The sequence below is a fragment of the Phocoena phocoena genome, chromosome 19, assembly GCF_963924675.1.
Source record: "Phocoena phocoena chromosome 19, mPhoPho1.1, whole genome shotgun sequence".
Lineage (NCBI taxonomy): Eukaryota > Metazoa > Chordata > Mammalia > Artiodactyla > Phocoenidae > Phocoena > Phocoena phocoena.
The window spans coordinates 57578297-57602949 of NC_089237.1; the positions used below are offsets into that span (position 1 = coordinate 57578297).

The 24653-nt window shown below is 44.4% G+C and overlaps 1 protein-coding gene across 3 annotated transcripts in view; it reads left to right on the top strand.

Annotated features, from left to right (window-relative positions):
* Positions 1-24653, top strand: part of NCOR1 (nuclear receptor corepressor 1) — a 120952-nt gene that overhangs the window by 82671 nt on the left and 13628 nt on the right. Inside the window, exons 22-36 of one of the 3 annotated variants that reach the window (XM_065897152.1) lie at positions 2559-2719; positions 7487-7607; positions 7700-7801; positions 8165-8265; positions 10771-10939; positions 11928-12068; positions 13361-13444; positions 13936-14192; positions 14468-14828; positions 16507-16734; positions 18782-18991; positions 19421-19570; positions 19913-20020; positions 22276-22441; positions 22729-22865. In XM_065897152.1, coding sequence (XP_065753224.1) covers positions 2559-2719; positions 7487-7607; positions 7700-7801; positions 8165-8265; positions 10771-10939; positions 11928-12068; positions 13361-13444; positions 13936-14192; positions 14468-14828; positions 16507-16734; positions 18782-18991; positions 19421-19570; positions 19913-20020; positions 22276-22441; positions 22729-22865 — 2496 coding nt within the window. Of the gene's footprint in view, positions 1-2558; positions 2720-7486; positions 7608-7699; positions 7802-8164; positions 8266-10770; positions 10940-11927; positions 12069-13360; positions 13445-13935; positions 14193-14467; positions 14829-16506; positions 16735-18781; positions 18992-19420; positions 19571-19912; positions 20021-22275; positions 22442-22728; positions 23220-24653 lie in introns of all 3 variants that reach the window. The other 2 variants (XM_065897150.1, XM_065897151.1) reach the window with 2 other exon arrangements.

Sequence of the window (24653 nt, forward strand, 5' to 3'; positions counted from 1 at the left end):
TGCTTTCGAAAAATCTCCAGCCTTGGTTGGGCAGTTAGGTGTGATTCTTCTGAGCCTCAGTTTCCTCCTCTGTCAAAGGGTGTTAATGATCTCATTAGTCACGAGGGCTAAACGAGATACTCCTGTAATACACAGTGCTCTGCCCATAGTACAGATTCCTATTAGCTGGTTTTAAAAAATATCTTAGTTAACTAAAGAACGTTTTAATTGTGCTAATGAGTCTCTATCTGAAACCAGTCACAAGCCATCCACTTAAAAGTGAAATGCTAGAGACCTTCTCTTTAGAAAAGGACCTGTGAGGATGCCCAGTGTTACTTACTGCAGTGCAGGAAGAAAGAAAGGAACCAAACAAGAGGTTTAGCTGTTGAAGGGAGAAGACAAGTTATTATTCACAGGGTAAGATTATTCACCTAGGAAGCCTAAGAGAATTAACTGAGAAAGTTATTAGAGCTAAGAGGAAAGTTCATTAAGTTTCTCAGAAAGAATTGATATACAGAAATCTACAACTTTCTTTCTTATATTTCTGCAGTAATCAGTATATATAAATATATATATATTCCCATGTATGTTAAACAGATGGTTTTCCTCACAACAAAATATAAAATACCTATGAATACTTTTAATGAAATTATGAAAAATGACCTATGTGAAAACATCTAGCTTCCTCAATTAGAAAGCTCATTATAAAATGTCAAGTCTCCTATAAATACAGGAGATAAATTTAATGCACGTCCACTGAAAATTCCAGTGATATTTTGTTTGGGGAGGAAGTATTCAAAATGATTTTAAATTTAGTTTTATCTGGAAGAATAAATGGGTAAGACTAGGTAAGCAAAAGAATAAAAAATGAATGGGAATTTGTTCCGGCAGACATTAAAATGCCACAATTTAAAGTGGTTTGGATTACAGATGAGTTTTTACTTTCTTCTTTGTGCTTTTCTTATTTTCCAAAATTACAGTATGTCGATTCACTTAAAAAAAAGAAAATATTTATATTATATATATAATTACATATATGTGTGTTTTTAAGTCTTAATATGACTCTGCATATCTGATATGCCCTTTAAATGCTTCAAGTTATTTTTAATACTTTATGTAGAGGTAAATGATGTGGAATAATTTTCATCAGCATTACTACAGTAAAATTCATAGTTTTATAAGCTTGTGTAGCCTTTAAAAATTATTTTGATCTGTATCTTTTGAAATCCTTCTTCCATTTCTTGATTACATTTATTTCTCTGAATATTAAGCAGTGGGCTTCAACAGGCTAATTATAACAGCTGAAATCCTCAGAGTTCTGGCCTCTAATTCAGGCCATACTTGAATTCACAGAATGACTGGATAATCTGATGTTTGCCTGCTGTGGTCTTTATTGCATGTGGAAATACTTGATTCTCCTAATGAGAGGAAAGAGAAATTCTTTGTGATTTGAAAGAAAAAGTTGTAATTGGATTTTTGAGGATTTTATTAGGTCACAGTAATGACGCTTGCACAGAAGATTTAGATTTAGAGGGTTTTTTAAAACCTCTCTGTGGGTGGATTCCCCCCCGGGAATTTTAGATGTTGATAGTAGTGTATAGTTGGATCTGCCCCTGGATGGTGTGGGCTTGGTCCTTTCACACTTACTATTTTAATATGGGGTTCTTGCCTTATTTTGATAACTTTAACTTTCATAGGAAAATCAGTCGCCTATATGCCTTATGCTGAGGTCACACGTGCTCTAGCACAGGAAGCACAGATGCCCAGTACCGCAGCAAGGTCAGCATCACCGTGTAGGCTCTCTCCGAGAGAAGTCAGTAAAGCTGCGCCACAGCCCGATGTGAGTGCAGCCCGCTGTAGTGTCCCGCCAGGTAAATACCGCTCCTCTGTGCCGTGGCTGCTGGCCATCAGCCTACACGTGATGACCTGGGTGGTGTACTCCCAGGATGCGTCCTTGCTGTTTCAGAATTTCTCTGCATTCCATCTTCAGTTGTATTCAGTTGAGATGCACTGGGCCACTGGGAGGTTTGTGTTCATACATGTGTACTGTGACGTTGACTGCCTTCTTTTAAGAGTACATGTACTTTGTAAAAATCTTGAGATCCACCCCCCTAAAAAAAATTCAAGTGTCTGTGAGAGTCAGAATCAGCAAATGTTTCCAAATTATGCAGGATGCAAAGAGGACGTATAACTGGTTGTCAGTCAATCTGTATATTCTCCAGAGTTGTAATATCAGCTGTTCCTAAGAAACACCCTTTTTCTCACCTCCATCGTGAGGTCCAAAGAGTGATGGAGAGAGAGAAAAAATTGTTTGCCACTTGCATATGCTGAGCAGAAATAGTTTGAAATGGACGTCAGCCTGAAAGCTCTGGTTTGCCAGGGAGTTGAGTATTTCAACCTCACAAATACCATTTGTGACCTGAGTATGGATACAGGTTTAATTTAAGTGAAAGAAATGTTCATCCTCAACTTCATCTTGCACTCACAGTTTAAACGTGATTGAAGAAACAATTGAGATAGGTGGAATGTTGCAAACTAGGAAATTGACTATTTTAAATGTTTTTTCTCCCTTTTGAAAGTCCTCCAGCCTGCTCCTCATCAAGTGATAACTAACCTCCCTGAAGGGGTTCGGCTTCCAACAACTCGACCCACTAGGCCACCTCCTCCTCTCATCCCATCATCCAAAACCACAGTGGCTTCAGAAAAACCATCTTTTATACTGGGAGGCTCCATCTCACAGGTAAAAGGGCTTCTCTTCCCAGTAGATGGCCTGTTGTTTTTTTGCTTTGGTAAAAATTGTCCCTCCTTCCCATATTAATTTGTCAGAGTCCTAATAAATAAAAATGTGTCTGTTTCTGAAGAGACAGTGACCTGAAAATGCAGCAGTCGTTTTCTATTCCACACCACACACAGGAAGTTTATTCGAGTCATGTGCCCAGATTGAGTGACAGTGGCACCCGTCTGGTTTAGCTCGGGAAAGGTGCGTGTGCCCTGAAGTGTAGTGTAGCATGAATGGAGATGGAATAGTTGCAAGTACTAGAGGATAACTATTTTAAAGGTTCTAATATTAAATTGTAGATGATTGGTAAGCCCTAGTTTATTCTGACCTTGGCCTCTCTCTCTGGACGTGGTCTGACTGTAAAGCCTCAGTCAGGTTGACTGACGTTCACCACCAGTGACTGCGCCCCCATTGGGCTGGGGGCCATTTCCGCCCCTCCTAGGCTCTCTTCCTCCACTGCCTCAAGCGCTCTCTGTTGTTGTAGGTTAGTTCTGCCTTTTCCAGAACTCGATATAAATGGAGTCTTACATTTTGGCTCTTCTTTGTCTGTCTTCTTTAACTTAGTGTTAATGATTTCAGGGATTCGTCCAGATTTTTTTTTTTTTGGCTGCATTGGGTCTTTGTTGCAGCACACAGGCTTTCTCCAGTTGCGGTGAGCAGGGGCTACTCTTCGTCGTGGTGTACGGGCTTCCCATTGCGGTGGCTTCTCTTGTGGAGCACGGGCTCTAGGTGCGCGGCTTCAGTTGTTGTGGCACGTGGGCTCAGTAGTTGTGGCTTGCGGGCTCTAGAGCGCAGGCTCAGTAGTTGTGGCGCACGGGCTTAGTTGCTCCACTGCGTGTGGGATCTTCCCAGACCAGGGCTGCAACCCGTGTCCTCTGCATTGGCAGGCGGATTCTTAACCACTGCACCACCAGGGAAGTCCCCGTCCAGGTTTCTGTGTAATCAGTAGTTTCTTCCTTTTTATTGCTGAATAATACTCCATTGGGTGAACATACCAATTTGTTTATCTATTTTCTTGTTGATGGAAACCTGAGCTGTTTCTGCTTTTTGGCTGCTGTAAATAAAGCTGATACGAACATTCTTATACTGGGCTCTTTGTAGACATGTGGTTTCATTTCTCTCGTATAGGTCCTGAGAGCGGAATGTCTGGGTAGATGTATGTTTTACTTCATAGTTTTCCGGAGTGGCTCTACAGTGCCACTGCCACCAGCACAGTCTGAGTTCCACTTGCTGTTGTCATTCTTTTTTATTTTAGTCATACTAGTAGGTATGTGGTATTCCACTATGGTTTTATTCTGCATTTCCCTGATAACAAATGATGTTGAGCGCTTTTCATACGCTTATTGGCCATTTGTACATCTGATTGTGAAGTGACTGTCTTATTATCTGTTTTTATTGGACCTTTTAGTTACTAGGTTGCAGAAGTTCTTTATACATCACAGATGAAAATTCTGTTTTTTATATATATATATATATTTTTTTTTTTCTCTTGTGTGTTTCGATGCGTAGAAGTTTTAAATTTTGATGGAAGTCCATATATATATATTTCCCTCTTATGACTAGTTCTTTTTCTCTAAAAAATCATTGCCTGTTTCAAGCTTGTGGAGGTTTTCTCCCAGGTTTTCTTCTGAAAGCTTTATAGTTTTGGCTTTTATATTTAGGTCCACGTGAAACTGATTTCTGTGTACAGTGAGGCGAGGATGGGCCTCATCCATCCATGTGGATCTGCGTTCCCGTCACGTTGGTTGAAAAGTCTTTTCTCTCTCCCATTTGCATGTTTGGGTCTGTTTCTGGACTCTGTTCTGTCCCATTGACCTACTTGTCCATCCTTTCATCAGCGCCAGTCTTGGTTACTGTGGTTTTTATAGTAAGTCTTAAGATCATGTCATATAAGTCCTGCAGTCGTATAAATAAGATTGTTTTAGCTCTTCTGTGTCTCTTGTATTTCCATATAAGTTACATAATCAGTTTGTCAGTTCCTACAAAAAATTCTGCTGGGATTTTGGTTCATATTGCATTAAATCTGTAGATTAATTCTTAAGAAAATTGAGTCTTCTAATCCATGCATGTGTTCGTCTTTCCATTTATTTAGGTCTTTGATTTCTCTCAGCAGTATTTTGTAATTTTCACTGTAGAGATTTTATACATGTTTTGTTAATTTTGTTAATCGGTTAATTTGATTATTTATAATGTATTTTATGTTTTTATAATTAAAAAATTTTCCTTTTCTGGTTCTTTCTGGTATATGAAAAAAGTTGATTTTTATATCTTGACCTTATCTCCTGTTACATTTACTTACTGTTTGTGACAGGGTTTTTTGGTTTTATTTTTGGTTTTTTTTGGGGGGGGTATATTTCTCAGGACTTTTTCTGTATGTGTGTCGTCTACAAATAAAGACAGTTTTACTTCTTCCTTTCCAATCTTTATGCCTTTCCTTTTCCTTGTTTTATTAAACTGGTTAGGGTAGAACTTTTAGAACAATGTTGAATAGAAGTGGTGAAGAGATTATACTTTGCTTGTTGCCCATCTTAGGAGGGAGGCATTCAATATTTCACTCGTAGGTATGTTAACTACAGACTTTGCATAGGTGCCCTTCATCAGATTGATGATGTTTCTGTATATTCCTAGTTTGCTGAGAGGTTTTCTTTTTCTCCAATTCTTATACTTTTCAACTTCAGAATTTCTGCGTGGTTCTGTTTTATGATTTCTTTCTCTTTGTTGATATTCTCTATATGATGAGACATCATTTTCATACTTTCCTTTAATTCTTTTTTTTTTTTTTTTTTTTTTTTGCGGTACGCGGGCCTCTCACTGTTGTGGCCTCTCCCATTGTGGAGCACAGGCCCCGGACGCGCAGGCTCAGCGGCCATGGCTCACGGGCCCAGCCGCTCCGTGGCATGTGGGATCTTCCCGGACTGGGGCACGAACCCATGTCCCCTGCATCGGCAGGCGGACTCTCAACCACTGCGCCACCAGGGAAGCCCTCCTTTAATTCTTTATACGTGGTTCCCTATAGTTCATTGAACTTATTTGTAATAGCTGACTTAAAGTCTTTTCCTAACAAATCTAAAGCCCAGGGACAGTTTTTATTCACTGCTTTTTTTTTTTTTTTTATCCTTCTGTGTATGGATCATATGTTCCTGTTTCTTTGCATGTCTTGTGATTTTTGGTTGAAACACATAACATAATGTGGAACTCTGGAAATCAGATTCTCCTTTCTCCCTAGGATTTGTTGTTGTTTATTTGAGCTAATTCAGTAAAGTCTGTATTCTTGTGTCATGTGTGGCCACTGAAGTCTCTATTTGCTTAATTAGTGGTCAGCTAGTTATTAGACAGAGAGTTCAGTGCCCAGAAAGACGAAGTTCCCAAGTCTTTACTGAGGGCTCTGTGTGTATGTTGGGATATGCCTGCAGCGTTCAGCCAGGCAGCTGGCACTTCTGCCTTGGTCTTTACTTCCTGCTTTCTCAGAGCCTTGAGGTCAGCCAGCGGTGAGAACTCATGGCCGCCTTATGTCTTCCCTGGCGGGTACACAGCCTTGCACGTGCACTTGGCCTTCTAGGTTCCTAGCAAGATGTTGGAGCTTTTCAAATCCCTTGTGAATATCTCTTTCCTTAGCTTTTCCTCTTAAGGTTTCTGTTCAGCCTGTTTTTTCACCCTAGCTGTTCTCTCCTGCCTCAGCCAGTGGAGAGGTTAATCCATTGACTCTGATAGTTTTTGACAAGCCTGGACTTTCTTCCCCACAGTCAGGCCAGAAAAGACAGCTTTGCAAGTGGGTCTCTCAGAGAACCGTCAGACCAGTCTGATCATGACAGTTACCTGGGAATGATAACCCCATTCTTTCCCTTGTGCTGTCTGCTGGACTGTTGGTTTTCACCATGGTCGAGGGCTGTGGGTTCTCAAGGCTGAGACAGAGCTGGCGGGGGTTGGGGGGTGGGGGGGGTGGGAGGGGCAGTAGAGCAAGTCCAGGTGTCACAGAGCTCATGGTTCTTACCTGGGTTCTGCCATTTTTCTTGAATAAATGCTCCCAGATTTCTACAAGCCTTTGGTTAAAGCGTTGGAAAAGAGTTCTTAAAAGGCTGATTCTGGGCTTCCCTGGTGGCGCAGTGGTTGGGAGTCTGCCTGCCGGTGCGGGGGGTGCGGGTTCATGCCCCGGTTCGGGAGGATCCTGCATGCCACGGAGCGGCTGGGCCCGTGAGCCGTGGCCGCTGGGCCTGCGTGTCCGGAGCCTGTGCTCCACGGCGGGAGAGGCCACAGCAGTGAGGGGCCTGCGTACCGCAAAAAAAAAAAAAAAAAAAACAAAAAACGGCTGATTCTTAAAATTTTTGCTAGTTTTCTGGTTGCCTTTATGGAGGAGGGTTTTTGGAAGTCCTTACTCCACCATTTTCATTGGTGCTTCTATCCCATAGCATTTTTACGAGGGATAACGTTGTTAATAATAGTAGCTTACATTTTGCGTGTATGGTTAAGTGCTTTTATTTATGTAATTTGTAAGTAATGCATATCATCTTCATAAAATTTATGGTAATTTTGGAAGACATATCTTGCTCCCTTTAAAAACTTTAAAAATTTAACCAATCTGTGTCAGGGATTTTCTTGCTTTATAAATACCTGTTCTTAATTTTGGTGGGGGGTGAGTGGTAAGTTTTATAAACAGAAACGTGTACCTTAAATATATAGTTGACCTTGTGAAAAGACAGTGTTATTCTAGTCCTTTAACATTATTTTTAGGGAACACCCGGCACTTACTTGCCTTCTCCTAATCAGGCCTCCTATGCTCCCGAGGCAGCGAAGCCCTCGGCGGGCTCCATCTCCCTGGGACTGCCGCGGCAGCAGGAGGCCGCCAAGCCAGGTCAGTGAGGAGGACGTGGCCGTCTCTGCCTTTGTAGCGTCACAGTCAGGGATTCAGCACTTGAGCTCACTTTCTCTTGCTTTGGTCCATAGCTACTGTGCCCTACATCAAGCAAGAAGAGTTTTCTCCCCGAAGCCAAAACTCACAACCTGAGGGTTTATTGGTCAGAGCCCAACATGAAGGAGTGGTCAGAGGTAAAATACGCTGTTTGGCAGAAATACTAAACTCTGGTCCCCAATAAATATATTAAAGGAAGTCATTAATGTGTTTTAATGATGATGGGCTCTTAAACTAGAGCCTTTAAATTCTAAATGTAAGTTTCCTTTCTGTATAAAAATGACTTTAAAACTTTGAAATTTCATATTTCTACAGTCCTTTTTAATAATTGCAAAATTATTTTAAAAGTACATTTCAGTAAAACAAAAACTATTCTTTTTGTGCTGCTGTTTCCTCTCTTCGAAGTAGGGGCTGATTTTGTTTGCTTGGTTTTTTGTTTTTTTGTGGTTTTTTTTGCAGGTGCAGGGGTGTGATTCGCTAATGATTTTGTTTTTATTCAGGTACCACAGGAGCCATTCAAGAAGGAAGTATAACTCGGGGAACTCCCTCCAGCAAACTTTCTGTGGAGAGCATCCCATCCCTCCGGGGCTCTATCACCCAGGTTAGTTGCGCTCATTCATGAGAAAACCAGAAGTGATGTCTCGAGCGTGTTGGCTGTTCCAGCAGTAGTTTTGTGACTGTGTTGTTCGTTGTTCTGGGTTATGGAACGGGGTCTCAGTGATGATAAACCTCAGATCTATAAACTGCCTGCAGAGAGACAGTAATGCGATCATTTCGACCACAAGCCATATCATCTGTACTGTGGTTCATTTGAAAAGGTCGATTATTTGCAACTTGGCAGAAGAAGCAAGTTCTAATTGATGTAACTCTCACTGCCTTCCTGGCAAAGCTTTTACCGTGTGTTCAGCTTAAATAGGAATTGAGAGGAAAATCATTATAAATTGTTTGCTTGCTTTGCCCCTTCTGAGAAGGAAGGTCTGTAGTCTCAGGAAATACGGATGGTGTTGACAAAAACACCAGAAGTCAAGTATCTTCTTCTAATTTTAGGCTAAGGTGCCAATTTTGATTAATAAAAGGTCTTTCTTTTCCTCAGTTAGATGTAAATTTTAGTTTGAAATGTTAAACAGTCCTTAGCCTCTTTATTAATGTAGGTCTGGAAAAGGAAAATTCTGTTTTGGGAATTCATTGTAAACAGAATCCTGTGCTTTCGTGCACGTGCCTGTCGCGAGCTTTCTGTTCTGCTCCTCTTCCTTGACTTCTGTTTCTGTTCCCTAGGACAGTGGTGGTTAGAGTTTGTTCCACAGAGCAGCAGCAGCAGTGTCACCTGGGAAGTTGTTAGACATATCAATGTTGAATCCCTGCCCTAGATTTCCTGAAGTCTCATCCATGGGGGCCGGGTCCCAGCAGTCTGTGTTCTCCAGCTCTTCAGGGAATTCTGCCCAGCACCCATTCGAGAGCCAGCCCTAGGACCCTGCTGACCGAGTGTAGTGTGCTCCAGAGGAGCGGCATCTCCTGGGAACTTGTTAGAATAACGCAGACATTTCAGTCCCTGCTCCAGACCTATGGAATCAGAATCTCCTTTTTTTAAAAAAAAATTTATTTATTTATTTTTGGCTGTGTTGGGTCTTCGTTGCTGCGCATGGGCTTTCTCTGGTTGCGGTGCGCTGGCTGCTCTTCGTTGCGGTGTGTGGGCTTCTCACTGCGGTGGCTTCTCTTGTTGCGGAGCGTGGGCTCTAGGTGTGCAGGCTTCAGTCGTTGTGGCACGCAGGCTTCAGTAGTTGTGGCACGTGGGCTCTAGAGTGCAGGCTCAGTAGTTGTGGTGCATGGGCTTGGTTGCTCTGCGGCATGTGGGGTCTTCCTGGACCAGGGCTCAAACCCGTGTCCCCTGCCTTGGCTGTTGGATTCTTAACCACTGCGCCACCAGGGAAGTCCCAGAATCTCCATTTTAACAAGAGTCCAGTGATATCTTTCTGAGACATGGTTATAGAGCATGTGTGTAGTGATCTGGAAAGTTACACGCTAACTTCTCAGATCTCTCCTTTCACATTTGACCAAAGTTATCCAGTCCCTTGATGTTAGTTTTCAGAATAAGAAAAGACTTTAATATAAATAGAAGAAAAATAAATGGCCTATGCATCTTATTTTTCCTTCTTCGTTTTCGCTCCAGTATCCAAACTGGATCAAGTGAGGCTGGGCTTTGCCTGTCGATTTTCAAATCTGTCTGTCTGTGTGACATGAGCGCTTCCAAAGAGGGTGCGAGGGTTTCTGGGTGTTCACCACAGAGCTCACCTCTCGGCTGCACGAGTGGACACGTGGACCCCATCACTGTCCTGCAGGGACACATGGGTTCAGAGTGGCCTCAGTGGAGTTTTGGGAACACTGAGTTTTGGAGTGTGTGTGGGCTGGGGCTGGGCCCCCGACTCTCCCATGCAACCTAGGCAGCTCACTTTGCAAAGTGTTCTACACTTTAGGTTCCATGAGTGCTTCCCTTGAAGGAAGGGTAACAAGAACCGTGGCCATAGGCAACCCAGAAGAGGACTAGTGATGGTGGAAACGCGGATGCTGCAGCCCAAGCTGAGCCACATCACAGCACGGGGGCGTCTGAGTTTTCTGTCCCCTCTTACTGATGACCAGAGGTCTAACCCAGCAGACAGCATAGTAACTGAAAGCTCTTTTCCCCTCTTATCACAATATGAGAGAAGGTTGTGGTACTTTAATTTACAACTTAATTTGTTGACTTATTTTTCTTAGAAATTTTGAAAAAGCTTTATTACATTTCCGTGATTTTAGGCCTTCAGACACATTTTGTTTCTGAGAGTTAAGTACCTTCGTAGAGGTCTGACTTTGAGGCGGGGAGGAAAGCTCATCAGCTCAGATACCTGTTAGCGTCTTAAGAAGTTTTGTTACGGCAGGGTTCAGGGACCAAGGTACAGTGTTTCTTTACGTTTACAAAACGTGTGTCTGATTTCCCGTCATGTCCTGGCCTGTCTCATTTGAGGACATGGCTTGCTCTGACTCTCGGTGTGGCAGGTTACATTTTCTGAGCGTCCATGTGTCCTGTAAAGTCAAGTGATGTTTGTGGTGCCTGTGTTTGAATTGATGACAGGGGACCCCGGCTCTGTCCCAGGCTGGCATACCAACTGAGGCTTTGGTGAAGGGACCCATTTCTAGACTGTCCATTGAAGAGAGCAGTCCTGAGAAAGGCCGAGAGGAAGCTGCATCCAAAGGCCATGTTATTTATGAAGGCAAAAGTGGACACATCTTATCTTACGATAGTAAGTATTGCATCTCCACATTGAAGCCAGTGTTGTAATGTGTGACTAAGGATATGATTCTGGTTCCCTACACGCTTGCTTTGGAAAAGTTAGTTTTCCTTCCCTGAGCCCAAGTTTCCTCTCTGTAATGTAAAAAAAGGTTAATGCTGGTACTTCTCGTGAAACTTTTGTGAAAAATTAACTGAAACAGTCAATGAAAAGTGATTAACAGTGCAGAGCCCATACTACGTGTCCCCTGAGTGGTAGCTAACATCGCCAGCTGTGGTCATTTGATTTAGCCTAGGAAAAGAATCTTTGTTTAACTTTAATAGAATCACTTTTATTTTAAAGGGGTACCTATTTTATGTGTTAAGAATTAAGGAGTAGATAATAGTCTGATAATCCTAGAAAGAGTATTGAATTTAAATGCTGCTTAAATATAACTATTTTAATGTCTGTATGTATGTAAGCATTTATCTTTAGGTGTATCCTTAAGTTTCAGTTTTAAATTGCATGCTGTTCTGAGTAGTGAGATGAAATCTCATGCTATCCCACCCAGGGTGTGAATCTCCCCTTTGCCCACTGTGTCCACACTGGCTCAGTCAACAGTGACTTTCGTGAACCGCAGTGCTGTGTTCAGTGACCCTTATCTGAGCTTTCAGATGTCAGGATCCCCTTCCAGCATTCTCATAGCCCACTGTCCATAGTACCGGTTACTGTGTGTAACCACCTAGTAATTTATCTGTATCTGCCAGTACTGCTGAGTTTCATGAGGGAAGGGACTTAATTTGTTAACCTAATCTGCAAGCCTGGTTTATGCCTGACACTCAATAAATATATTTGAGTGAATGAAAACATTTTTATAAATGACATGTGCACAGATGTATATAGTAGATTAAGACCAGTTTTTATATATTTTTTTTGTGAGATTATGAAATTAAGATAACTTTTTTACCATACAATAGGCCTTGGGCTCTGTCTGAGCAATTCTTGTGTCTGTGTCCTGCAGATATTAAGAATGCCCGAGAAGGGACGAGGAGTCCGAGAACAGCTCATGAAATCAGTCTCAAAAGAAGCTATGAATCAGTGGAAGGAGCTCTAAAGCAAGGGTTGTCCATGAGGGAGTCTCCTGTGTCAGCACCGCTGGAGGGTGAGGTGTTGTTTCCAGAATGCTGTTTAGATACATTGAATTTCGTGTAGTAAATTTCCATTGTTGAATTAGGTTGTATTCAGTCTCTGTCGTTTCAACCTGAAATTTATATTTATATCAATATATAAATGAAACTCATATAAATATATTAATATATTACTAATGCATGTAATATGAAATATACAGGTAATATATTAACATGAAATTTATATTAATAAATGTTTAAACTTATGTTCATATCTACATATAAATCAAGTGGTACGTGACAGTGGAGGGAAGTAAAAATTAAACATAATTGGTCATACCATAGGTAACTGTTAGAATGCTCATATAATTTGTAGATTATTTCTGTTTGAGTTAAGTGAGTTTAAAAATGTGAAATTCATCATGAGAACTTTGTTTTTATTGTGAGGCAGATAGATAGAGTGGTATAATGGACAGAGCAAAGACATCTATTTGAATCCTAACTTCACTCTTCCCTGGTGAATTTCTCTGTGTCCATTTCTTGCTCTGTAAATTAAGGGATTGTACCTACCATTGTGTGAGGATTAGAGACAGGTGTGCAGTCTTGTGCTGAGCATGTGATGTGCATTCATCAAATGATAGCTGTGGTTTTGTTTTGTTAATGGCTCACTTTCCTTAAATCTTAACCTACCTCAATTATTTTATTTTAATCTAGATAAAATACTAAAAACAGTGTAAGGACTCCTCAATCTTGAAGGCCTGTGAAATTTTCTAAGAGCTGGATTTTCTCTGTAGTTAAAAAAAAAAAAAAAACTCTTCTTTCCTTGATTCAGATTTGTTGGCACTATAACATGAAACTTCTTAGGAGGTTATTTACATCTCTTTCATTTTGATTTGCATGTTTCATTTAATATATTTTACCTTTTTTTGAGGTATCCATCTTTCATGTTTTCCCCTTCTCACAGGTATATTTCAGAGCTAAACAATGATTTCCAATCCCCCCATATTTTCTCTCACCTCTATCAGAAAGCACTGGGTGTTTAGATTTAGCTTTGAAAGTGTTGTTCTTTACTTTTTGACTTATAATAGATGTCTTCTGTGGCCATTTTCTATTTAGGAAAATGTTTAAAAAGAAACGGGTGATGTCATGTTGGGTACTTCCAACTTTTGTTATTTTTTCCATGATATTCTTCTGAATAGTTTGCAAATCTAAAATGGTACCCCTTTCTCCATGGAGCTTTTATCAACAGTACACCCTCTAAGAACAGTATGCGTGAACTGACACCCGTGTTGTGTCTAACTCCGGAATTGCCTCCTTGTTTTGAAAGGGCTGATCTGCCGAGCATTACCCAGGGGGAGCCCTCACTCTGACCTCAAAGAAAGGACTGTGCTGTCTGGTTCCATAATGCAGGGTAAACATTTTGCTCATTTGCTTTTATTCATTACTGCCTCACTGGCAAAGTAGTTTGAAATTATATGTGCAGTGTGTGATATGTGAAAAAGATATCTGTTTTTCAAGATATCTTCCCTTTTGAAATATTAGATATTTAAATCCTGATTATAACTCTTCTTCTCTGAGTTACATAGTGTATTGGAAGATGATAGTTGCCTAATCTTTGAATATAGAGACACCTTCATTATGTAAGAACAATTCTGTGATTGTGATGAGCGCTGTATTAAATCTTGAACACCGCCGCCCCCCCCCAAAAGAATGGCCGATGAGTATTGATTTAAGGATCTTTTGTAAACCAAAAATTGATTAGAAACTGCAAGATGGCAAGGCATTCATTTTTTTATATTGCGGTAAATTCTGTGCAACAAAATTTACCATTTTAACAGTTTTTAAGTGTATAATTCAGTGGCATTAATTTAATAAGCATGTTTCTTGAATCCTTTTTTGAAGGCACACCAAGAGCGACAACTGAAAGTTTTGAAGATGGCCTTAAGTACCCCAAACAGATTAAAAGGGAGAGTCCGCCCATACGAGCGTTTGAAGGTGCCATTACCAAAGGAAAACCTTACGATGGCATCACCACCATCAAAGAGATGGGGCGCTCCATCCATGAGATCCCACGGCAAGATGTTTTAACTCAGGAAAGCCAGAAAACCCCAGAAGTGGTACAGAGCACGAGGCCCATGGTTGAGGGCTCCATCTCCCAGGTAGCCATTCCGCTTCAGACTGCAGTGGGACCTAAGGATTATCAGTAGTTCTTATAAGCATTATAAGTGTCAGGTCTCTTGGAAGGAGACATGAAGGTTTGTGTCTGCTTTACCCTTAGTTGTTCTGGTGTGGGAGACTGTGCAGCTTCAGCTCAGTGGACCTGTGATGGAGACCCACAACGACAGCAGCCGTCGTTGCCGCGAGCCCGACGTGGCCTGCGGTGGAGAAGCGGCTGAGCTGTGGCTGCCTGTGACGCCTGTCTCTTTCCCTGTAGGGCACACCCGTCAAGTCTGACAGCAGTTCAGGCCAATCCGCCATCAAGCACAACGTCAAGTCCTTGGTCGCGGGGCCTAGCAGACTGCCCCGTGGGCTGCCTCCACTGGAAATTAGGCCAGAGAGCATAAAAGCGGTCGAACGGGGAAAATACGAGGACGTGAAAGCAGGCGAGCCTGTGCGTTCCCGGCACACGTCGGTGGTAAGCTCTGGCCCCTCGGTTCTCAGGTCAACGCTTCACGAAGCCCCCAAAGCACAGCTGAGCCCGGGGATTTACGAGGACGCCAGCGCACGGCGGACGCCGGGGAGTTACGCCAGCACTGCGCCCAGAGGCTCGCCCATGATGAGCAGAGCTCCCGATGGTGTGTTCCTCCCGTGTCCTTGTCTGACGTCTGTGTTGTGCTGCCCGCCTCCGCCAGCAGCACGCAGCCCACTGTTGGCTCCAGGTGGTCGAAAGCGCCATCGGTTGTGCTTGATGCTAGGGCTCTGGAAGGCTGGCTGCCACATTAAAATAGGCATAATTGTAGGTGAAATGCCTAATGTTTTAACTAAATGCAGAGTATGGTGGAGTCCAGAAATGCTTGAGCAAGTAATGCTTAGAGTAGATTTTCCGCTAACCCGTGAGGTTTTCTGGAAGTCAGTCTGGACTCCTGGCTCCTGGGCGCCGTCTGCTGTGGGGCTGAACATTTAAGCTGTGGAGCCGGGCTGCTTAGGGTTGAATCAGCGTTCTCCTTGCTGTACTAACTTGGACCCGTTCCTCAGGGTTTCTGTGCCATAGTTTCCTCATCTGTGGATTGGTGGTGTAATACTAAGGCTTATTACCTCATTGGATTGTTCCGAAGATAAAATGAGGTGATAGGTCTAAAGAACTTGGAAAGAACAGTGCCTCGTGTGTTGGAAGGACTCAGTTACTGTGCGCTGTTGTTACAGCTAGTACTGCTGTGAGCGCCACGACCCCACACCTCCTCGGGGTTTATGCTGCTGGCAGGTAGATCAGCGAACTGAGAGGCATGGTTTTTACCAGGTGGTCCCTGAAGCAATCCAAGGCCCTTAAACCATGCTTCCACTTAGCATTTTTGGCTGTACTGTGGTGATCGTTTATCGCTGGGCTTCTGTGCAGGGTCCTGGGCTGCACTCTGCGTGAAGGGCGTGGGCGGTGGGAGGGGCGGCACGGAGGGAGGAGGAGAGGAAGCGCCTGTTTGGGGGCGCAGAGTGAGCCCAAACCTTGTTGGCTCTAGTTACGAAAGAGGAGAAGTGCCCTGCAGACGGAAAGGCTCTACAAGTTAGAGCAAGTTGGGGTGTGAGGGGATGTACTGAACCAGCCTGATTTCTTGGTTTTGACAGGCAGGTTTGTGTGATCATAGCAAAGTTGACATTATCAAAATCTGAAGGATTGGGTGGTGCTGACGGTTGCACAACGTTGTGTGTGTATTACTGTCACTGAAGTGGACCCTTTGTAATGGCTAAAATTGTAAATTTTATGTTCCGTGTGTTTTACCACAATCATTAAAACGATAGAGGGTGGTGGCTGGTAGCACTGATGGGACGATCAAGCCTCTCTGGATACCGTCATGTAGAAAAGAAGCAGCTGGGGCAGGGAGGAGACTGATGCTGGTAAGAAAGTCTCTGGATGTACGGAGTGAGGAAACACAGTGTAGCCTAGCAGGGGCTGGTAACGCAGGCGCAGAGAGTAAGCTGAGGTTTGATGCATGCAGGATCAAGAGAAATTAGAATACCAGGTTGCGGAGACAACGGAACAGTGTATAGTGGGGTTTAAAGAGGAGTGTCGAACGTCATTTTCAGTCTTAACATTAGGTGGTAAACCCGGGCTGTGATCCAGAAGGGGGCAGTCTCCAAATCACAGGGGTGCCTGCCAGTTCTTCACATTTGCATATTCTGCAAGATTACTGTTACGTGTTTAGTGGGAAGAGAAGATCAAAATACTATACGAATATGGTCTGTATTTGAGTGGTTGAGAAATAAACATTAACAGCTTTGCTTAAGAATTTGTGGTGTTGGCCCCTTTATTTTTTCTTGCAGTTACGATTTCTTCTAGCAAGTCTACCAGTCATGAAAGGAAATCGACACTGACCCCTACCCAGAGGGAAAGCATCACAGCGAAGTCTCCAGTTCCTGGGGTAGACCCTGCAGTGAGCCACAGCCCTTTTGAGCCGCACCACAGGGGCGGTGCCCCAGGGGAGGTTTACCGGAGCCATCTGCCCACACATCTGGACCCAGCCATGCCGTTTCACCGGGCTCTGGATCCTGGTAAGCACCGTGTGTAGTAATAACTGAAAGCAAAGAAATAACATACCTGTGTGGCTTTCTAGACTTACTGTTTATTAAGGTACAGTCCGCAGACAGTTGCATGGGTCATTAGTGTATATAGTTCAGTGAATTTTCACAAACTATACACCCCATGTAACCAGCTCTCAGATCAAGACACAAAATATTACCAGCACCCCTGAAAGAGCTAAAAATACTAGGTATGTGGAAAGCTCTCTTGTCTGATGGCATTTGGTTAAGCTGATTGGAAAAGTGGGTTAATGTGAAGAACTGTTTTTAAATGACACATGCATACGTTATATGTTTCAATTTACAGCAGAGACATGCATTCACCAGTGTTCTGATCTCAGGTCAGGGGCCACTGATTAAACCGCACCACTGTCTTTCTTGTATAAATGATACATCTCCAGGTTTGGTTTTTTAAGTGAAGTTAGAATTTAAAGACACTTCAAAGCAATCTAAATACAGAATCCTTCTAGATTTTTTCCCAGTCTTTTAAAATTATCTAGTCCATACCTAATTCAGCTTCTATATTGAGTCTTTCCAAAGCAGTCAACTTAGTTTCTGGAGAAACCACTTTTTTTGTTCTTCTCTCATAGATTTACAGAGTTTTTCATTAAGTTACACAATTACAGTAGCAAGTACAGCTGGAAGGAACTTTTGAACAGACACCACTGACTTTGAGTAAACATGGCTTTGGTCAGTGTAGAAGCATGTAGGTTTTCTAGAGAGCAGCCTGCACTGGGCACGGTGATGCTAGGGGCACCGGGCAGTGGACTCTGCACAGGGAAAGGAGTCCCATCAGCAGGTTGATGCAGTCTTTGCTGGGCTGTGATGATGTCAGTACCATCACGTTGTCGCTTGAGAACGTTCAGTTTCAGAGGAGCCCACACCTGGTTCTTCAGGGCCTGTCTCCAGAACCAAGGCAGAAGTTCCCAGTCACACAGCCAGCTGACAGATTCAGCTGGGAGTTCTAGAGGAAGGGGACGCAGACACTCCCGAAAGCTTGTCGTTTGTTCTTCTAGGGAGAACATATGTATATATATGATAGTTCCTTCAAGCTCTCAGACAGAAGCACATGTTTTTACTTTCATGTAGTGTTTATCATAGTCCTTTATTTCACTTGCTTGCCATTGTTGAGCTTGAGCTGGATGATCAATGTTTTGAGGATAGAGGCATTATCTTCTTTTATTTCTTCCAGTTTTATTGGGATAGAATTGACATACAGCACTAAGTTCCTTGTGTGTGTTCTGCTCATTTACCACACCTCCAGCTTCCTAGCATCTGTGTCACGCTCTAACCTAGGGTTAGAACAGCTACAGCCTCTGGCCAGATCCTGCTGCTGCCTGTTTGTGCAAATAAAGTTTTATTAGAACACAGCCACACCTGCCTGTTTATATTTTGTCTGGCTGCTCTCACACTGTAATGGCAGAGTTGAGTTGGTACGACGGAATGCTCCACAGAGCCTCAAATGCTGACCACCTGGCCCTTTGCTGGCTAATCTCTGCTTTAAACAGACACGCTAATTAAATGCTTATAGACTGATCATTCTTACCCCCAGAAAAGTAAAGTTACTATCTGTTACAAAGTGTTTTCACACATATTTCCATTTAGTTGTGTTAGATGATCGGTACTATAAAAAATTATTTTCAGACACAGCTTTTGGAGACTTCAGGTGAAAAATCTAATAAAGTTCCATGTCAAAGATTGAAAATGAAACTACTGGAGATTTTTTTTTAGCTACTGTTCTAGTGGTAAAAAGGTTAATACTCTTGTCTTGTCTAGTCTGTCTTCCCCCTTTCCGTTACGTCTGACATTAGAATATTTATATTCACGTTGCTGGTATGTCAAGGTCTAAAAGGAATCCACCCAAATCCTGTATTCCCCCGACCCCCGGCCCCATGACAGCTAGAACTTGATTGTGCACATAGCTCAACAGATGGTTTTTTTCCTTATTTTTTCTTTGGGTGATGTTTGGCAAATGAGTCTACCCAGACTAAACTATGTCTGTCTCTCTTCTCTCCCTCAGCAGCTGCCGCTTACCTGTTCCAGAGACAGCTGTCACCAACTCCAGGTTACCCCAGTCAGTATCAGCTCTATGCGATGGAGAACACGCGGCAGACGATCCTCAACGACTACATCACCTCACAGCAGATGCAAGTGGGCCTGCGCCCGGACGTGGCCCGAGGGCTGTCCCCCCGGGAGCAGCAGCTGGGTCTTCCGTACCCAGCAACCAGGGGTGTGTGCCTTTGCAGACTCGAGCATGTGCGCCCAGGGTCTCCTAGGCACGCTGATAAATGCTCGGTGGGTGGATGATGGAAAGAAAGAAAAGGCCATTCCTTCTCTCCATAGCCATTAGCCCAGGAAGGCCAACAAAGTGATCCATCGGGATGGGCTGTTTTGGCAACACTGATATATTGAAACCAGACCAGTGTGCACGGGATTTGAAGCCATGGTCTCACCAGTCTCCCTCCCTCTTTCCTCTCTCCACGTCTTTGGGTGCTGGCGTGGGGTGCAGTACTTCATATCCTTCTCTAGATGGAGATGGTCTTACTGTTTGCAAATTGTCATTGGGTTTTAGAGATAAACAAAATTAAAAAGCCAGGCATAGTTTTGTATCTTTAGAATAACAAATAAAACATAATTTTGTTGCATTTCTTTTGAATAGGAATCATTGACCTGACCAATATGCCCCCAGCAATTTTAGTGCCTCATCCAGGGGGAACAAGCACTCCCCCCATGGACAGAATCACTTACATTCCTGGAACACAGGTCACCTTCCCTCCGCGGCCGTACAACTCTGCGTCCATGTCTCCAGGTGGGTCTGCGCTCACCCCTTGCTGGTGTGAGCAACGTGCTCATGTGCTGGCAGCAGAGCCCTTGGAGGTGTTTGGGGTCCTTTTCCTGCATTTGGTCTGCAGTTTTCCATTTAATATTAGTTATCGTTCCTCTGCGCCGTCTGTCCCTAGATACTCGGGAGGGATCTTGGGAGCTTGTGTTACGCTCCGAAGTCACTCGAGACTCTTAATAAAACACACTTCCTACAGCTCAGCTTTGGAACTTCCTGAAAATCTTTCAGTCACTTGAGAGTGTAAAACTTGTTTGACGCACCTGTACGTTGACGTTTTGTCCTCAAGTTGCAGGTTTGTGTGTTTTCCAGGACACTCAACACACCTCGCGGCTGCGGCAAATGCTGAAAGAGAGCGGGAGCGGGAGAAGGAGCGGGAGCGCCTCACCGCAGCCCCCTCGGACCTCTGCCTGCGGCCAGGTGGGTGGGAGGCCTCGTGCTCGTGTGGCAGCGGGTGCCGGGGCGACCTCACAACTGAGAGTTACGAGGCAGAAGGCGGTGGTGGCGCTTAAGTGGAGCTGCTGTGCGGGCTGGAGTGGCGCAGAGGGAGTGGAGTTTCCACGATGACGGTGTCGTGGGCATTTGGCTCCAGCAGTTGGGTCTGCAGAGACTGGGCACAGGGCTCACTGAAGCCGAAAGTCGCCCGGGCGAAGGCTCACAGGAGACCAGTGAAGATGGGTGTCTTGTGGAGCTGGCGGTGAAGGAAGAGTGGACAGCATGGTTAGCAGGCTGTGTGACGGTGTGAATTACGGTCCAGTGCAGGAGGCAGGTGGCGTGATCAGAGGGGCATTTGCATGGGAGCAGCCTGAGATGGGTTAGAACCCAGGAGGCGGGTATGGGCTGGTGCCAGGAGCAGCTTGAGATGGGTTAGAACCCAGGAGGCGGGTATGGGCTGGTGCCAGGAGGACAGTGAGACCATGTGTGTCGTCCCCGTGTCTCCTGAGATAGGTTGACACGGGGAATGGCCAGAAAGGAGGTGCTTGGATGAATATTGTTAAGGTGAATCAAAAGGACTTCACAATAACGGGATAATGGGGGTTGAGGAAGAGGTGGGAAACAAGATTGGTCTGCACTTCAGATAGAGCTGGATTAGTTGAAAGCAAAGTGATAGTGATTGTTTAGGCCGTAGCTAATCTGACGTGTCTCTGGAAGATGTGTTCTTATCCATGGCGTAGTTGTCATTTTATATTCTGTGAAATCAAACCATTGATCATGTCCATGTGGTCAGATACTCAGAGCAGTACTTAGGAGAACAGACAGCACGGAGATGGTGATTGAGAGTGGAGAGTCTGGCCTGAACAAGATATCAGGGGGGCAGGTATGTACGGAGGAGCAGGTCTGTCCCGAGATGTTTCTGGGAGGGCTGCTAGAGGTGGGGGCAGAGGGGGCCAGAGACCCGCCTGAGAGGTTGGTGCAGAACCAGAGGGTGTCACATTCCCGTGGCCACAGCCAACAGACCCCCTGGATTGAGGAGGGGGCCGAGGCCAGCGGTCACCTCCGACTTCCTCATACCATTCCTGGGGCTTTACCTCCAACAAGTCAATGGTTGCAAAGCCAAGTACGTTTAGATGTAACCTGTTGTCTGTATATAATTCAAAGAATCACTAAGTGTGTGACCACAGGAGATGCTTTAATGAATCACGAGGTAGCACCATAATACTGATTATACGTTGATTGTATAGAAACCACGGGAATTGATTTAATTAAAGCAAGCCAAGTAGAACTCATACGTAATTTTTTTAGGAACTGTATCTTTAAAATGCTTGTGATCCCACTGATGAATAACATGCATATTTAAGTCAATAAAGTACCATTTTTCTCCATCAGACATTTGAAAGGTCGATAAATATCCTGTGTTGAGGTGTGTGAAGAAACACTGATTCTTACACATTGTCAATGGCAGTGTACATAGGGATAGCTTCTTCAGAGATGTAAAAACGGAAATAGTAACCCCACTTCTAGGAATGTGCCCTGCAGGGCACTTAGTACCGGTGTGAGGTCAGAAGGGAGAAAATTGCTCAGAAGGCTGTGCTAGGCACCTGCCCTGAAGTGAAGACAGGGGTGTTTGCTAGAGCTGCTGGCTCAAGTGGGAAAGTCAGGGTGAGGCCGAGAACCCCAGGAGGTGGGGGAGAGGGTGAAGAGGGGGAACCTGAGACCCTGTGAGTGAAGGAGCTTTGCTGTGGAAGAGCCTTGGCCAAGCGGAGGGAGCTGCAGAGCTGCGGGTGGGTGGGCAGTCTCAGGCCCTGCTGCAGCGGATGTGCATTATTTGCATTATGATACTTAGGTAGTTGTTGCAAACTTGAGTTTGGAAATGAGAAACACGCCAGAGTTTGAGGAAAAATCTGAGAAACGAACTTATCTGAGTTGTATTAGTGCTTCATTATTGGTGTTATTTTTATTTCTCTTTGGATTCAAGATAGAAACTTGTCACCAAAATGGAAATGACAGTGAATGGTAGCTGATGATTTTGTTTCAAGTTACCAGTGTGGTTTTATTGCATCTTTATTGGAAAACTCTTACAGAATTTATTTCTAGAAAGGCCAGAAAGCAGAGTAGCAAGTTTCTTCCCTTGTTTTCCTTTCTCCTATTTAGGAATATTAGGAAGGCAACGATTCCCCAGTGATGCCGTCCTGCCTCTTCCTTATGGCTTGTTTCTTTGTCCCTCTGCCCTGCAGGCTCAGAACAGCCCGGCCGGCCCAGCAGCCACGGCTATGTTCGCTCCCCGTCTCCTTCAGTCAGAGCTCAGGAGACCCTGCTGCAGCAGAGACCCAGCGTTTTCCAGGGAACCAACGGAACCAGCGTGATCACACCTTTGGACCCGAGCGCACAGCTACGGATCATGTAGGTCTCTGTGTACACTTGGATCAGAAATCCCCGTCTTCTGCACACACGCCTTTAAATCTGTGAGTGCAGTAGTCTAAGGAGGGTGATGTTTCCTCCTGCTGCGCACTCTGTTTGTTGCAGTCCGTCCGTCCCCCCCGCCCGCCCTGCCCCACCACACACACACAGACACACACCTCCCTCCCTTCCTCCCCGCCCCCCCCACACCCCTCCCTCCCTTCCTCCCCCACCCCCTGCCCCCGGGAGAGTCTCCCCTTCACAGACTTCTGGTTTGGTTTTATTTTCAGGCCGCTGCCTGCTGGGGGCCCTTCCATCAGCCAGGGCCTGCCGGCCTCCCGTTACAATACTGCTGCGGACGCCCTGGCTGCTCTTGTGGACGCCGCAGCGTCTGCTCCCCAGATGGACGTGTCCAAAACAAAAGAGAGTAAGCATGAAGCTGCCAGGTTAGAAGAAAATTTGAGGAGCAGGTCAGCAGCAGTTAGTGAGCAGCAGCTAGAGCAGAAAAGCCTGGAGGCGGAGAAGAGACCCGGTCAGTGTCTGTACACTTCTTCAGCCCTGCCGAGTGGCAAGCCCCAGCCTCATTCTGCAGTAGTTTACTCTGAGGCTGGGAAAGAGAAAGGGCCTCCTCCAAAATCCAGATATGAGGAAGAGCTAAGGACCCGAGGGAAGACTACCATTACCGCAGCTAACTTCATAGACGTGATCATCACCCGGCAAATTGCCTCGGACAAGGATGCAAGGGACCGTGGCTCCCAGAGTTCAGACTCTTCCGGTAGCTGTATGTATCTCAACCCGACCTCGCACTGTGGTACCGAGTACGGAATTACTTGATTCTTTAGGGAAAGCAGAACCATACGGTGTAAAGAAATTCTGATCTTGGCAGTAAATGTAATGGAAAGGTTTTGTGGGTTAGGGGTGCAAAGTGTCTCTTCTGCTGTTATGACTCTTTAAATATCAGAGTGTCTTAAGTGTACCTGTCAAGGTGTTTTCCCTGAGAAGCCATGCCCCTTGTGGAGATAAGGTTGGAAGGGAGATAGAGGCGGAGTTCACTAACATCTTCAGGCTCTGGAAGGTGATGGATGTGTCATCCAGTGCAGCGCTGCCGAGGCCTCATTCCTCAAGAAACGTTTCCTAGGATGTGATTCAGTATTTAGGCCGATACCCCAAAGCCTCTAGTGTTCTTTTTCTAAGATACAGATTTTTTAAAAAGCGGGACCACTTTGTTGGTAATTATTATTATTGGTAATTGGCATTTCTCGCAAGTTGGATTTTGACCAAGTCTGGTTAGTCACTTTGATATCTACCCTGTTAAGTGTAAGAATTCACAAATCTACAGTAAAATGCTAGAAAAGTTACTTTAAATTTATTTTTAACTACAGCCTAAATTCTATATAGAATTCCTGAAGGAACAGGCCAGTATTTAAACGAGTATCCATTAATACTGGAGTAATTTAACCATACGTAGTAACCTCTCATTTCCAGTAATGAACTGAGTAGAGTCGGAGACAATGACCTGTGGGCCCTGTGCACCAGCATGCAACGCATTGTTCTGTTTAGTTTAGTTAGTTCCACGCCTAGTCGTAACCTATTTGGGTAAATAACCCCATTGCTGAGGTTTTTGGAGACAAGTGGGAGGGGGCAGCTTGGTAGCCTGTTGTGTAAATGAAAGACATCCTTTAGCCTGGACTGTGAAAATCAGCCCAATAGGTATTATCCATGCAGAAAATTTGGAAGATCCCTAGTTCTATGACTAGGCCTTTTGGAGGGAAGTCACCAGCACACATCTGGTGACCCAACCTGGGGCCTGTCGAATGCTCGCTAATCACCCGACAACACTTCTTTTCAGTTTGCGTCACAGAACGTCTGAGAGCAGAGAGTCTGGCTGCTTTTCTGAGTGTTTATCTTTTCGTCACTGAGTCAGTTCCTTGCGTGAAGCCCACAGGCTCTTCACAGTTACCAGCGTGCCCTCCGGTTTTTCCTCTCCAGAGCCTCCCCACCCGCTCTTCAGGCATCAAGAACAGTGTGCTCCAGAGTAGCGCCAGGCCTCCCGTGGCCGTGCACTGGATGTGGGGAGCAGATTAGGAGGGTGCTGGCACGCGAACAGTGATGAATACCCACTGCAAAGTAGTATCAATTACTTTGAATATAGTGACTTATTTTAGTTCTCCAAAGATAATTTCCACCCCAGTTAACAGGTTTCTGTCCTGAGCAT